Source organism: Physeter macrocephalus, chromosome 19, assembly GCF_002837175.3.
Source record: "Physeter macrocephalus isolate SW-GA chromosome 19, ASM283717v5, whole genome shotgun sequence".
NCBI classification, from domain to species: domain Eukaryota; kingdom Metazoa; phylum Chordata; class Mammalia; order Artiodactyla; family Physeteridae; genus Physeter; species Physeter macrocephalus.
Window position 1 is genome coordinate 63,288,853 of NC_041232.1, and position 13,148 is coordinate 63,302,000.

General features: G+C 39.9%; 1 protein-coding gene across 2 annotated transcripts in view; it reads right to left on the reverse strand.

Annotated features, from left to right (window-relative positions):
• The window catches only part of DYM (dymeclin), a 382,138-nt gene that overhangs the window by 204,649 nt on the left and 164,341 nt on the right, over positions 1 to 13,148 (reverse strand). For both annotated transcript variants that reach the window (XM_024132334.2, XM_028480232.2), the window contains exons 12-13: positions 9,581 to 9,694; positions 8,508 to 8,602 (exon numbers count right to left, since the gene is read on the reverse strand). In XM_024132334.2, coding sequence (XP_023988102.1) covers positions 8,508 to 8,602; positions 9,581 to 9,694 — 209 coding nt within the window. The remainder of the gene's footprint in view (positions 1 to 8,507; positions 8,603 to 9,580; positions 9,695 to 13,148) is intronic.

The window sequence follows — 13,148 nt, forward strand, 5'->3', positions numbered from 1 at the left end:
CTGTGACAAAGTGAGAGAGTGGCATGGACATATATACACTATCAAACATAGAACAGATAGCTAGTGGGAAACAGCCGCATAGCACAGGGAGATCAGTTCAGTGCTTTGTGACCACATAGAAGGGTGGGATACGGAGGGTGGGAGGGAGGGAGATGCAAGAGGGAAGAGATATAGGAACATGTGTACATGTAGAACTGATTCACTTTGTTTTAAAGCAGAAACTACCACACCATTGTAAAGCAATTATACCCCAATAAAAACGTTAAAAAAAAATTCCCTAACTACAATGAAATCAGAAAATGATACGAGGTTGAAATTGAATTAAGTTTTAAAAAATAAAACCAACATGACTATAACACTTAATTTCTAGATACGATGAATGGCATTTGTCTGAAATTAAAATGTAAACAAATATGGAACTAAAGAGGACTTTGGCAGTGGTATTCTTACAGCAAAAGCTCAATAAGTACTTACTGAATTAAAAATAAAATCTAACATCAGTGACTTCCCTGGTGGTGCAGTGGTTAAGAATCCACCTGCCAATGTAGGGGACATGGGTTCGAGCCCTGGTCCGGGAAGATCCCACATGCCGCAGAGCAACTAAGCCCATGAGACACAACTACTGCCTGCGCTCTGGAGCCCAAAAGCCGCAACTACTGAGCCCATGAGCCACAACTACTGAAGCCCGCGCGCCTAGAGCCCATGCTCCACAACAAGAGAAGCCACCGCAATGAGAAGCCCGTGTACTGCAATGAAGAGTAGCCCCTGCTCGCTGCGACCAGAGAAAAGCCCGTGCGCAGCAACGAAGACCCAACACAGCCAAAAATAAATAAATAAATAAATAAGTAAATTCTGGCAAAAATCTAAAAAAATGTAACATCAAGGATTAGATGTAAGAAAAATATTAAGTTTCAGGCTGAAGAGACACAACTACTGCCTGCGCTCTGGAGCCCAAAAGCCGCAACTACTGAGCCCATGAGCCACAACTACTGAAGCCCGCGCGCCTAGAGCCCATGCTCCACAACAAGAGAAGCCACCGCAATGAGAAGCCCGTGTACTGCAATGAAGCGTAGCCCCTGCTCGCTGCGACCAGAGAAAAGCCCGTGCGCAGCAACGAAGGCCCAACACAGCCAAAAATACATAAATAAATAAATAAGTAAATTCTGGCAAAAATTTAAAAAAATGTAACATCAAGGATTAGATGTAAGAAAAATATTAAGTTTCAGGCTGAAATATATACAGTTCTTGTCCTTTTTTCCATGTTTATTTTCCAGGAAAATACCCATACACTTTGTATTGCAATACCTGACACATCCATACCTTTCTCAACTAGCCAGTTCAAGAAAGAAAGAGAGAGAAAAAGAAGGAAGGAGGGAGGGAGGGAGGGAGGGAGGGGGAAAGAAAGAAAGACCCAGTCTTTGCTACTATAACTTTAGGGGTTTAGCTATACTGGAAGGAAGTTGGAATGAGGGGTGGGGAGCAGCAAACTGAATAATCAACGAGGCTTTGGCTACCCTAGATTGCAGAGAACCATCTGTTTCAGAAAACCCCAGAGAGTTTGGATTGATGGTCCCATGGCAAGTGAATTACTCTCATTAAAAATGTCCTGCCAGTCTTTCCATGACAGTGCAGTGGAATAGGCAAGGGCTTTTAAACTGGACAAACTTGTCAGCCAAGTGTCTGCATAGCCGCTTGTCAGCTGTGCAACACCAACATCTTAAATTATATAAGCCTCCAGACTTTTACCAGTCTTAAATGTAACAAAAGAGAGAGAAGTGATGAAACACTAAAGGTGATAGGTATGAATTTATCATTAAATGGACCTTATTTTTAAAATAAGACAGTATTCCTGAAATATCAAAACCAAGAAATAACCAATATTTCTCAAATATTGGTTATTTCTCAAACGAGAGAAATAACCAGACATGTTACTATATCTGAATATTTTACATTGTATAACATAAATGTATCCCAACAACAAACAGGCCATTTTGCTTCTTAACATTCTCTTGTATGTTTTCGGTTCAACGTATTATTTGGTTCAGAAAAAAAATAAACTCCTGAAGACTTCATTCAGTGGGGACAAAAGTGAGGAAGCCTGATGTGGTAAGCTAATACTAGGAGGTATTAATTAAAAGCAAATTGTCCAACTTTCTTTAATTCCATGGGACATTCTGAAACATCTATATTTGTCCAAAATAGAGGAATTAACCACCCCGAGTTAAATAAGGCAAACTGTGTTTTTGTAGTCTTCAGAAAAAGGCTGGGTGACTACAATATGTACCATTACATGTGCAGAGCAGAACCAGGCACGTTACATAAACTGCCAGCCTGGGGCTAGACAAAGACAAGATGGGCAGCAGTGAACTTGGTTAAAATCTGAAGAGTATATGTTCACTACTAGTGGCTGTTAACAGTTAGAAAAGGTGTAAGCATAAATTATGAATTGAGGTATTTAAAAGTTCTTAAATTACATGATTAGATTTTACCAAAAAAACCCCCAAAAAACAAAACCAGCACTGTAATTAAATAGCTTTAATTAAAATCTAATCTATGTTTTTTATTATTTTATACTCAGGAAGTTTGAAAGACCATAAAGCTTTCGGTAATGTGCACCGTCATCAACTTCACTAGTTTCAAGCAGCAGCAGATATCTGCAAAATGGGATGAATCAATTTAGGTTAAGTCTCAGAATGATGGGTGCCACAACTAAGCTTAAATCCCAGATGCCCGCGCATGTTCTAAGAAGCAGTAGCTAGGTATTTATTAAAATTCTCTTGTGTACCTACTAACAGCTACTCTCGTAAAGTGATGCAAAGAAATCTAAGACAAATCTTTTATCTCCAGTAATTACTACTCTGCTTGAGCAACAAGACTTAAAACTTCAGGCAAGGCCAGTGTGTCACAAGCAACTACACTGGCCAGGGCAAGACTCTGAAGTTCTCTCTCCCTGACACCTTCTCTGAGAGAATCCATATTTCTAACGTGAGATATTCTTCCTTTCCCTGCCCTCTCCTCTCCGCTCCTACCCCAGAAACTAGCCCCTGGGCCAGAAACTGGCTGTGTGACTCCTGGACCGCCACGGAGGAGCTGAGTAGAGCCAGCTGCGCAGACGAGGCCCACTCTAAGACAAGGCTCCTCAGCCCCAGCACGATGACACTTGGGGCTGGAAAATGCTTTGCTGTCCTGTGTTATTACAGGATATTTAGCAATATCTCTGGCCTCTACCCACTAGATGTCAGTAGCAACCTCCTCCCCAGTTGCGCCAACAGAAAAAACAAAAACAAAACAAAACAGCAAAAAACAAAAAAGCCCCAAATAAAAAAAAACACAAATAAACCACTTTGACTCCTGTCCCCTGGGGGCAAAACCACCCATGTTTGAGAGCCACAGCTTTAAGGAGGTTGAATTTTAACCTGCTGGCAACAGAAAGGCATTTAATGATTTTAAGCATAAGAAGCAATACAAAACGGATCAGATTTGCTTCTCGAATGAATGGAGCAGTGCAGGGGTCGACTGTAGAGGGGCAGGGAGGGAGGCAAAAGGACTAGGCTGACTAAAGACATAGTTTTGGGTGATGATGATGAACACGTGAATAACGCAGCAGTAGTGGAGACAGAAACAGGGTATGAATGCAAGTTACAATGGTAGAGTTAGACAGAACACCAGGGCCCAGTCAGATAGAGCATTTGAGGGGAAGGAAAAAATGGCACAGAATTACTTGTAAGTTTCTGACTTGGCAATTTAGATGGCTGTAGTGAGAGTCATTACCTAGGATAGGGAATTTAACAGGAAGAGCACGTTTAAAAACGAGTTCCGGGGACTTCCCTGGTGGCGCAGTGGTTAAGAGTCCTCCTGCCAATGCAGGGGACACGGGTTCGAGCCCTGGTCCGGGAAGATCCCACATGCCGTGGAGCAACTAAGCCTGTGTGCCACAGTAAGCCCAAGCTCTGAAACAAGAGAAGCCACCGCAATGAGAAGCCTGTGCACCGTAAAGAAGAGTAGCCCCCACTCACCGCAACTAGAGAAAGCCCGTAGGCAGCAACGAAGACCCAGAGCAGCAATCAATCAATCAATCAATCAATCAATAAATGTATTTAAAAATAAATAAATAAAAACAAGTTCCGGGGACTTCCCTGGTGGTCCAGTTGTAAAGAATCCGCCTTCCAATGCAGGGGACGGGGGTTCGATCTCTGGTCGGGGAACTAAGATCCCACATGCCATGGGGCAACAAAGCCCGCATGCCCCAACTACTGAGCTTGCACGCATCAACTAGAGCCCACGTGCCGCCAACTACAGAGTCCATGTGCCCTGGAGCCCATGTGCCACAACTAGAGAGAGAAAACCCACATGCTGCAACTAAAGAGAAGCCCGAGCGCAGCAATGAAAGATCCCGCATGCCTCAACAAAGATCCTGCGTGCCACAACTAAGACCCTGCGCAGCCAAAAAAATAATAATAAAAAGAAAATAAATAAATATTTAAAATAAATAAATAAATAAAAATAAAAACGAGTTCTGTTTTAAACGTAATAAAAGTTTGAGGTAAGTGTGGGATATCCAGGTAGTGAGGTTAACAGTTAGGTTTCAAGGGGTCAACACTTATATCGTGAACGTTAGGTGCCAGGCCCTTTTCAAATATTAATTCACTTAATCTTCATCCTATTCATTGAGATAGCAACTACTGCCACCCCATTTTATAGATAGGGAAACTGCTGTACAGAGAAGTTAAGTAACTTCTCCAAAATTCCATAGCTAGTCAGTTTTGAAGCTGGGATCCCAAACTTAGAGTCTGTGCTCTTGTAGAGTAGGTGAAGTCACAGGCATAGATGTGAACTCGCAAGGAAAATGAGCAAAGATGAGAAGAACAATCTAGGATGAAATACTGGAGAAAAGTATAAGCACCTGTTAAGCCAAAGGTGAAGGAGGAGCCAGAGGAAGGAGCCAGTGAAGGGGGTGTTGGGGGGGGGGGGAGGGTAAGACAGGCAATAGGGAAAGTCTTAAGGGCAGGAAGTAAGTGATGATATATTTGTAACTCACAACAATCCCTTGCATATAATCTACTTCACATAAATGTTTTAACTGAAATAATAGTCCTATAATCCCCAATAATGATCATATCAAATATCCATGCTTACAGCATATTCAAAAAATTTCATAGGTGAGCAAAACCTATATCACGTATATCTGTGATTTTTCTAGAATACCAAGAGTTTGTGGAAGACACAGTGTCATTTAATATGAAACAACAGCTTAGACACCATATGAAATCATTCCATACATTTATGTCCAACTAAGAAGATTTTTTAAAGCTTTATTCACATCCTACTTTCACAGCAATGAAACATGTTACTCTGTTTTGCATTTTGTTGAAGATCACATGAAATATTGGCTCCTCTAAGTTTTGCAAATGACAGCTACAAAATTGTGTAGTCTCTTCCTAAAAAAGGATTTAGAAACCGTGTATATAAAAACTAATTACTTCTCATTTGAAGGAGTAACTAGAGCATCTGGTGGATCTTGAGTTGTGCTGCTATAATAAATCTTCTGTGTATCTAAACAGTTTTTGGTTATGCATTCCTTATTATACTTTACAATTTTATACCCTAAACACAAACATTTAGTAGAAAATGAGTTTCCTCAAGATACAAAAACGCTGGCCCCCAGTTCCAATTCAACACGAGTGTTTTCTAAGGGTTTATTAATCTTGATTTCCAGACCCAAACTCAAAGTACTTTCCCAACTTTAATGCATGCACAAATCTTTCAGAGATCTGGTTAAAATGGAAGATTCTGATTCAGCAGATCTGAAACCAGGCCAACGCTCTGCATTTCTACCAAGCTCCCTCCTGCATGATGCGATGCTCTGGTCCACACTGGCTACTCCACTGTGGCGCTTGGACCAGAAGCACTGGCACTACTGGGGGGCTCTGAGAACTGCACGGCCCTCAGTGTGACAGACAGCAGACCAATATCATCTGCTGAAGCTGATAACTCTAGGCATTTACATTAAAGTATTTCTTTTCAAATCCATTTACAACTCATTCACTGACATTTTCTTTTTTGTAGAAAAGGTGACACCTTCTTTTCTTTCTCTTCTTTCCATTATCCTAAACTGTGGATCTAATAGCTAAGCCCCTCCACAAGGAGGCCCCAGCTGGTTCTTTCAGGCTTCTCTCCTATAATCCCTGTACTAGTCCACAACGTGCCAACTGAATGGACAGGTTATTTTCTAAATATCAACCATGCTCTCTCACCACACCCCCTCTTGTTTTGTTTTGGTTTGTTTGGTTGATGCTTTCCCCTATCAGGCCAGTCTCTAGAGCCGTCTCTCTCTACTCACCTTGCCTGATTTCTCAATGAGATGTACCTCACCATTCTCTGAACCAACCACTTGCCCTCACCACAGGAATTTTTCTTTCATTCTAATATTTACTACATTCTGCTAGATATGACATATGTTGCTCTTTGCCTTATCTCGGCTATTGAATTACAAGCTATTTAAGGGTAGGAATTTTTATAACTAATTTTGATATTCCCTGCATTGCATAACACAGTTCCTCACTAAATGCTAAATAAAGCTCCAATAAAATTGAAGTAAAGCATTATTCCTTAATGATGCTAAACTTGATCTAAATAATCTCAAATCACAAATCTAAATTACATTTCTTATTTCTCCAAATACTATTGGTTTTCTACTTCAGCCATCACAGAAAATTGGGCACAATGCTTTATTTGCATTTTTTCCAACTCTGACACCTAGAAAATTTTTATTTAATCTTACTTGAATCGTTTTATCAGAACTTAAATTCTGAACCAGTTCATCTGGCATTTTCATATTGAACAGTCCAAATGTTTATATATCAGTCGAGGAAAATTTTGTAATGCAATCTTCCTAAAACCATTATAAAACTCCACATACACACAAAGAAAAATAGACCACAAAGCAGCACAGATATCATTACATCTGTCATGCTGAAATAAAGCATGGTGACAAAGGTCAATTTTTAGAAACTAAAGGCTCTTCAGAACACCTGGAAGAATCTGAGGTATGAGGAGTCACCATGTTTACTTTCAATCACGAAGTCGGCGTTAGTCCAAAGTCAGTCAACTGGACAATCTCTCAAGTACAAACAAACAAACAAACAAATCCAAAATAGTGTATGATTAAAGTAAACAGTGAGTCAAAGGAACATATCCTGTGCTAAATTCTGATGATAAATAAACAGACTAAGAACATAAGTTAATTCTAACTGATTGTTAAAAATGAGCCCAGGTCAATAAATGTCTCTAACCAAAGGACGGAAAGTGAGATCAGAGTTTAAAAGTGATATGGAGTTGTGATAACCACCAATGACTGAAACACAACAAACTAATTATCAGAGCTGCATTGCCCCAAAAGCAAGAATTAAAAGAAAGGATCTAATGTCACTTGACTACATAAAAAAAGTTCTACTTGAGAGCTACTAGGGCAATACTGAGCATCCTACCTGAAGACCAAAAAGTAACCATATTTGTTAAATCCTGCAAATGATAGTCATTCTTTCGTTAATTAGCTTTCCTAACCTTAAAGATTGTGCCTTTGGCAAAGAACAGGTAAGGGACGGGAGTTTCTGGTGGTGTTCTGACAGGCAGAATAATGGCTCCCCCCAAATATCCGCATCCTAACTTCCATGAACCTATGAATATGTTACCTTACATGGCAAATGGGACTCTGCTGTGGTTGTGATTCAGCTAAGGACCTTGAAATGGGTAGAGCATCCTGGATTATTCAGGTAGGGCCAAGGCATTCACAAGGATCCTCACAGTAGAAGAGGAAGTCAGAGTGATAAGACGTGAAGAGAACTCAACAACCTACTGTTGCTGGCTTTGAAAGGAAAGGAAGGGGCCATGAGCCAAGGAATGCGGGTAGCTTCTAGCAGCTGGAAAAGGCAAGGAAAGAGACTCTCCTCTAGAGCCTCCAGAAGGGAATGCAGCCCTACTGACATCTTGATTCTAGCCTGGTAAGACCCTTGCTGAACTTCTAACCTACAGAATTGTATAATAAATTTGTGTTGCTTTAAGCCATTAATTTGTGGTAATTTGTTACAGCAGCATTGGGAAACTAATACAACGGTTAACTGCCATGGAAAGAATTCTCTAAAACAGATAACTGCTTTTGAAAAGGGTAGAGTGATGCTCTATAAAATGCTCAGCAAATATGTGAATTAAGATTTAGTTTGCATTACTAAGACATAGACCTGCTCTTCTGTAAAAGGCTAACACACAAATCTTAAAACTAGATTTTATAAAAAGGTTGAAAGCAAACACAATTAACTTTGATAGAAAACCTTGGGTTACAAAACAAAGCAGCACAAGGTATTTTCAGCCAGACAAGAAGGTGATAAAAAATAAGTAGGAAAATGTGATATTCCTTGCAGATAGCATTTTAAAAGGGACCACCACAGTATCCTTTTCAATAGGCCAGCTAAGAGGCAAAAATCAGCATTTCTTTTAAAGCTCATATTTACCTGATGATCCTCTGGGCAGCATACTGATGGAGAGAACGAAACTGTGCCGACATATTTGCTAAAGCTGCCAAACAATTTGTGTGAAGGTACTTGTCCTGTCAGAAAACAGCAAGTTTAAAACATACATCGAGGCTTCTCGACATTTTAAGCAAGGTTAACTAGAAGCAAATGTAAACTCAATTGTCACTGATTTTAGAAAGTGCAGATCCAAAATCTGTTTTCTCTAATTCCAAAATCCATAAAGCACTGAAAATCCAAAGTTTTTTCACCACTAGTTTGGAACCAACATCTGGCACAAAAGATAATGATGCTATTTATGGTCTTCATTAAGCCCATCCTGGAGAAAGTGAACTATTTTGCTGCAGAAATATTAATGTTTAGTTACAGTGCGCGGCTCCAGAACCTCATGGTTACATATAGTGTAGCATATAAACTATAATTACCTTTCTAAAATCAAAAAATTCTCCGTGCTAAAACATATGTGGCTCCAAGAGTTTCAAATAAAAGACTGTGGAAAGGCTAACCTATGTAGCCTCCCAGAGGGGCATAACTGAAAACGGTGCCAGTAAATTTGACCACTTCTCTAAGCTATGAATTCTGTATATTGCTTCTCTAGTGACTGGAACTGAAATTTGCTCCCAGGCATAGCAAATACAATCTAGTTGAAATTTTCCTTTTACTCTTTAAAGTATTCTCTTTTTCTCCATTTCTTTCCTATCTGAACTCATATTTTCTTGTGCTTGTATCTTCTTACAGTTTGTTGTTGCTACTTTTAAAAGGTAAATCAGTTTTATCAGTCCAGCAAAGACATACAACATCTTTTATCTAAATGTGCTCCACTGCTTATTTTCTATTACATGTAAAATATCTCTAATCATACCACCTATGAAATACTAAGAAGCAGACACTTTAAACATTACCTTAGGATCATAATACAGTGACTATATGTTGGTCTATATTTTTCCACCATATTCCATGAGAACGTTAGCACTCTAAATATTGAGAATGCTTTAAACTATGGTCTTCATTGTACTGTATGTATAAAGGTAGAAAAATAGCTACGGAATACTTACTCTTGTCCTTGTCATGTTGTACTGAATAGTTCTTATTACAACCAGTATCAGGAGACTCCCCAGTGAAATTTCAGTTAAAACCCGTTCTGAATACCAAGTAATATTTTTTAACATCTGTAATAGGGAAGAAAAGTTTAAGTAAATATGATTGCTTTAGGGAAAAAGGGATTATCCATGTCTACAATTTCTGACAAGCTGTGGCTTTGTTCTGAAGGTGAGTTAAACAGTATATAAAAGTAAACTGTGAGAATTTCAGTTCAAGATAGTGAAACTGTGCTGATGTATTTTCTTCTTCTTCCTTCTTAAATATGAAAGAAAAAAAAGAGACGATGCTATCATTAGTAGACAAAAAGGAGCTATATTTAAAAAGGTATGGCACATAGAACAAGTCTGACAAAAACCATCAGGTCAGTAGTTTGAAAGCAAAAATAAGAAAACCTAGGAGTCTCTTGAAAAAGTGGAGCTATCGTAACAACCACAGAAAATCTCTACCCTTGGGTCAAGGAGAGGCCAAGAATGCAAATTAGCCAAGATCTTCAAGAAGAGACGCGCCCATACTCTGCTCCAGCTCTGGTGCTCACCTCCAGGCCTTGGTAAGCAAAAACTGTCTAACTTCAGTTGCTGCAGTCCCAAAGACTTGTAACATAGGCATCAGAGAGAGAAAAACTGGGCAGCACAGCAGCCAATGCTGGGTTGCCACAATGAAGGAGGCAAAATGCACAAAAACCAACAGGCTCATCTGGCACCAGAACTCCTCGAACGTTCTCTTCCATCGAGGTCACCCTACTTCTTTTCTCCTTGACGCATGAAGCCAATTGCCACATTCTTTCTATCCATGCCTGAAAAAGGACAAGACTTCTGGCTGATTCCCGCCCTCTCTGCTAAGAAGATAAGCCCCCCTGTAGAGCACAGGAGACCTCCATCATTCACACCTTCCAAAGGAGGTCTCACCACTTTCAAAATAAGTGAATCTAGGCTTTCATTTATCACTATGAATGGACAAGAAGCCACCAAAAAAGCAGAGAAATCCAACAGTGAAAAAGATATGGTGAATCTAATCAAGCCTCTGTTCTAATTGCCAGCATATATGAAATACAGAGGACAGAAGAACACGATAAATAACACAATGACATAATCAGCCAAAGCCAAATGTATGAAATTCTATTAAACAAGTAAGTCAGTTTCTACAAAAAATAAATGGTGTAATAAAGTGGGAGAGGGAGAGACTGTTACAGATAACAGTCAAGAACTAAATGTTTTGGAAACTCATTCAAACCAACCAACTCAAGGAAGACATTTTAAAGATAATTGAGAGAAAGCTGAATATTAGTAGGTATTTAAAAAATATCGTTGGGCTTCCCTGGTGGCGCAGTGGTTAAGAATCTGCCTGCCAATGCAGGGGACACAGGTTCAATCCCTGGTCCGGGAAGATCCTACATGCCGCGGAGCAACTAAGCCCGTGCACCACAAATGCTGAGCCTGCACTCTAGAGCCTGTGAGCCACAACTACTGAGCCTGTGCTCTAGAGCCCGCGAGCCATAAATGCGGAGCCACATGCCACAACTACTGAAGTCTGTGCGCCTAGAGCCCGTGCTCCGCAACAAAAGAAGCCATCGCAATGAGAAGGCTGTGGGCACGGCAACGAAGAGTAGCCCCTGCTCGCCGAAACTAGGGAAAGCCCGCACAGCAACAAAGACACAATGCAGCCAAAAATAAATAAAATAAAATATCATTGGTTTTGTTGGATGAGATAATGGTATTGTTTATTTTTTTATGCCTACATTTATCAAGGTGACATACTTAAAATATCTACAAATGAAATCTTATATATATATATGATTTACAAGATTAAAAAAATATATTTTAGCCAAAATATAAAAGGCAGAGGGGGTGGGGTGGGTAGATGAAATGAGAACAGAAGAATGTTGATGAATCCATGGGGATTCATTATACTATTTTTTCCAATTATGTTTACATTTAATGTGTTCATAATTAAAAGTTTATTAAATAAACAAATAATAAGAAAATGAATAAATGTGAAACTAAACAAGCAGAACAAACAGACCCCCAATTAAACAAAGATAATTTAAGAGGCTGGGGAAAAGTTTTTGAAATTCTAATTAGTATCTTTGGTGAGAGTTGGCAGAATACTGTATCCATAAAATAAGAACAGGCTACTATGAAAAATGAGAATCACAGAATGAAGAAAAGCTACTGAAGATTAAAAATATGATGACTGAGACTTAAAAGAGAGAGAGGAAGGCTTCTCTGGTGGCACAGTGGTTAAGAATCCACCTGCCAATGCAGGGGACACAGGTTCGAGCCCTGGTCCAGGAAGATCCCACATGCTGTGGAGCAACTAAGCCCGCGTGCTGCAACTACTGAAGCCCACGCACCTAGAGCCCGTGCTGCACGACAAGAGAAGCCAGTGCAATGAGAAGCCCGTGTACTGCAACGAAGAGTAACCCCCACTTGCCACAACTAGAGAAAGCCCGTGTGCAGCAACAAAGACCCAACGCAGCCAAATAAATAAAATTAAATTAAAAAAAAAAAAGAAAAGAGAGAAATTAGCAGAATGGGCGCTATGGAAAACAGAACTTGGGATGTGAAAGACAAAACTGAGAAGTTCCCTCAGACAACAGCAGTATAAGGCAAAAAGACAAAATATAAGAGAAAAGTGGAGATCCAGTATATACCTAATAAGAGTTCCAGAAGGAATAGACTAAAATCGACCCTTGAACAACATGGGTTTGAACTGCACGGGTCCATTTATATGTGGATATTTTTTTCAGTAAGTATATAGTCAGCCCTCCGTAACCACAGGTTGCATCTTCAGATACTGAGGGCCAACTATGGGACTTGACCATCTGTGGGTTTGGGTATCCACGGCGGGTCCTGGAACCAATCTCCCACTGATACCAAGGGAGGACTGTAGAAGCAAAAGAGAAAAATTAGTAATAGGGCTTCCCTGGTGGCGCAGTGGTTAAGAATCTGCCTGCCAATGCAGGGGACACTGTTTCCAGCCCTGGTCCGGGAAGATCCCACATGTCACAGAGCACCTAGGCCCGTGCGCCACAACTACTGAGCCTGCGCTCTAGAGCCTGCGAGCCACAACTACTGAAGGCCACGCGCTGAGAGCCCATGCTCTGCAACAAGAGAAGCCACTGCAATGAGAAGCCTGCTCACTGCAACGAAGAGGAGCCCCCACTCGCTGCAACTAGAGAAAGCCCGCGTGCAGCAACGAAGACCCAACACAACCAAAAATAATAAATAAATAAAATAAATAAATTTATTTAAAAAAATTTTTTTTAAAAAGAAAAATTAGTAACAGAAAATTTCTTTGAGGGAAAGAGAAACTTGCAACACTTTAAGCAAAAATATTGAAAAAAAATCAAAATTTATTCTGATAAGATTTCTGAATCAACAGTATATGAGAAAATCCACTGGCTTCTAGCCAGAGGAAACATGCCAAAATCTACTGGCTTCTAGACAGAAGAAACATGTGATCACCAAAAGAAAGAAAGGTAGACTAACATAAGATTTCTCATCTTTTTTTTTTTTTTTTTTT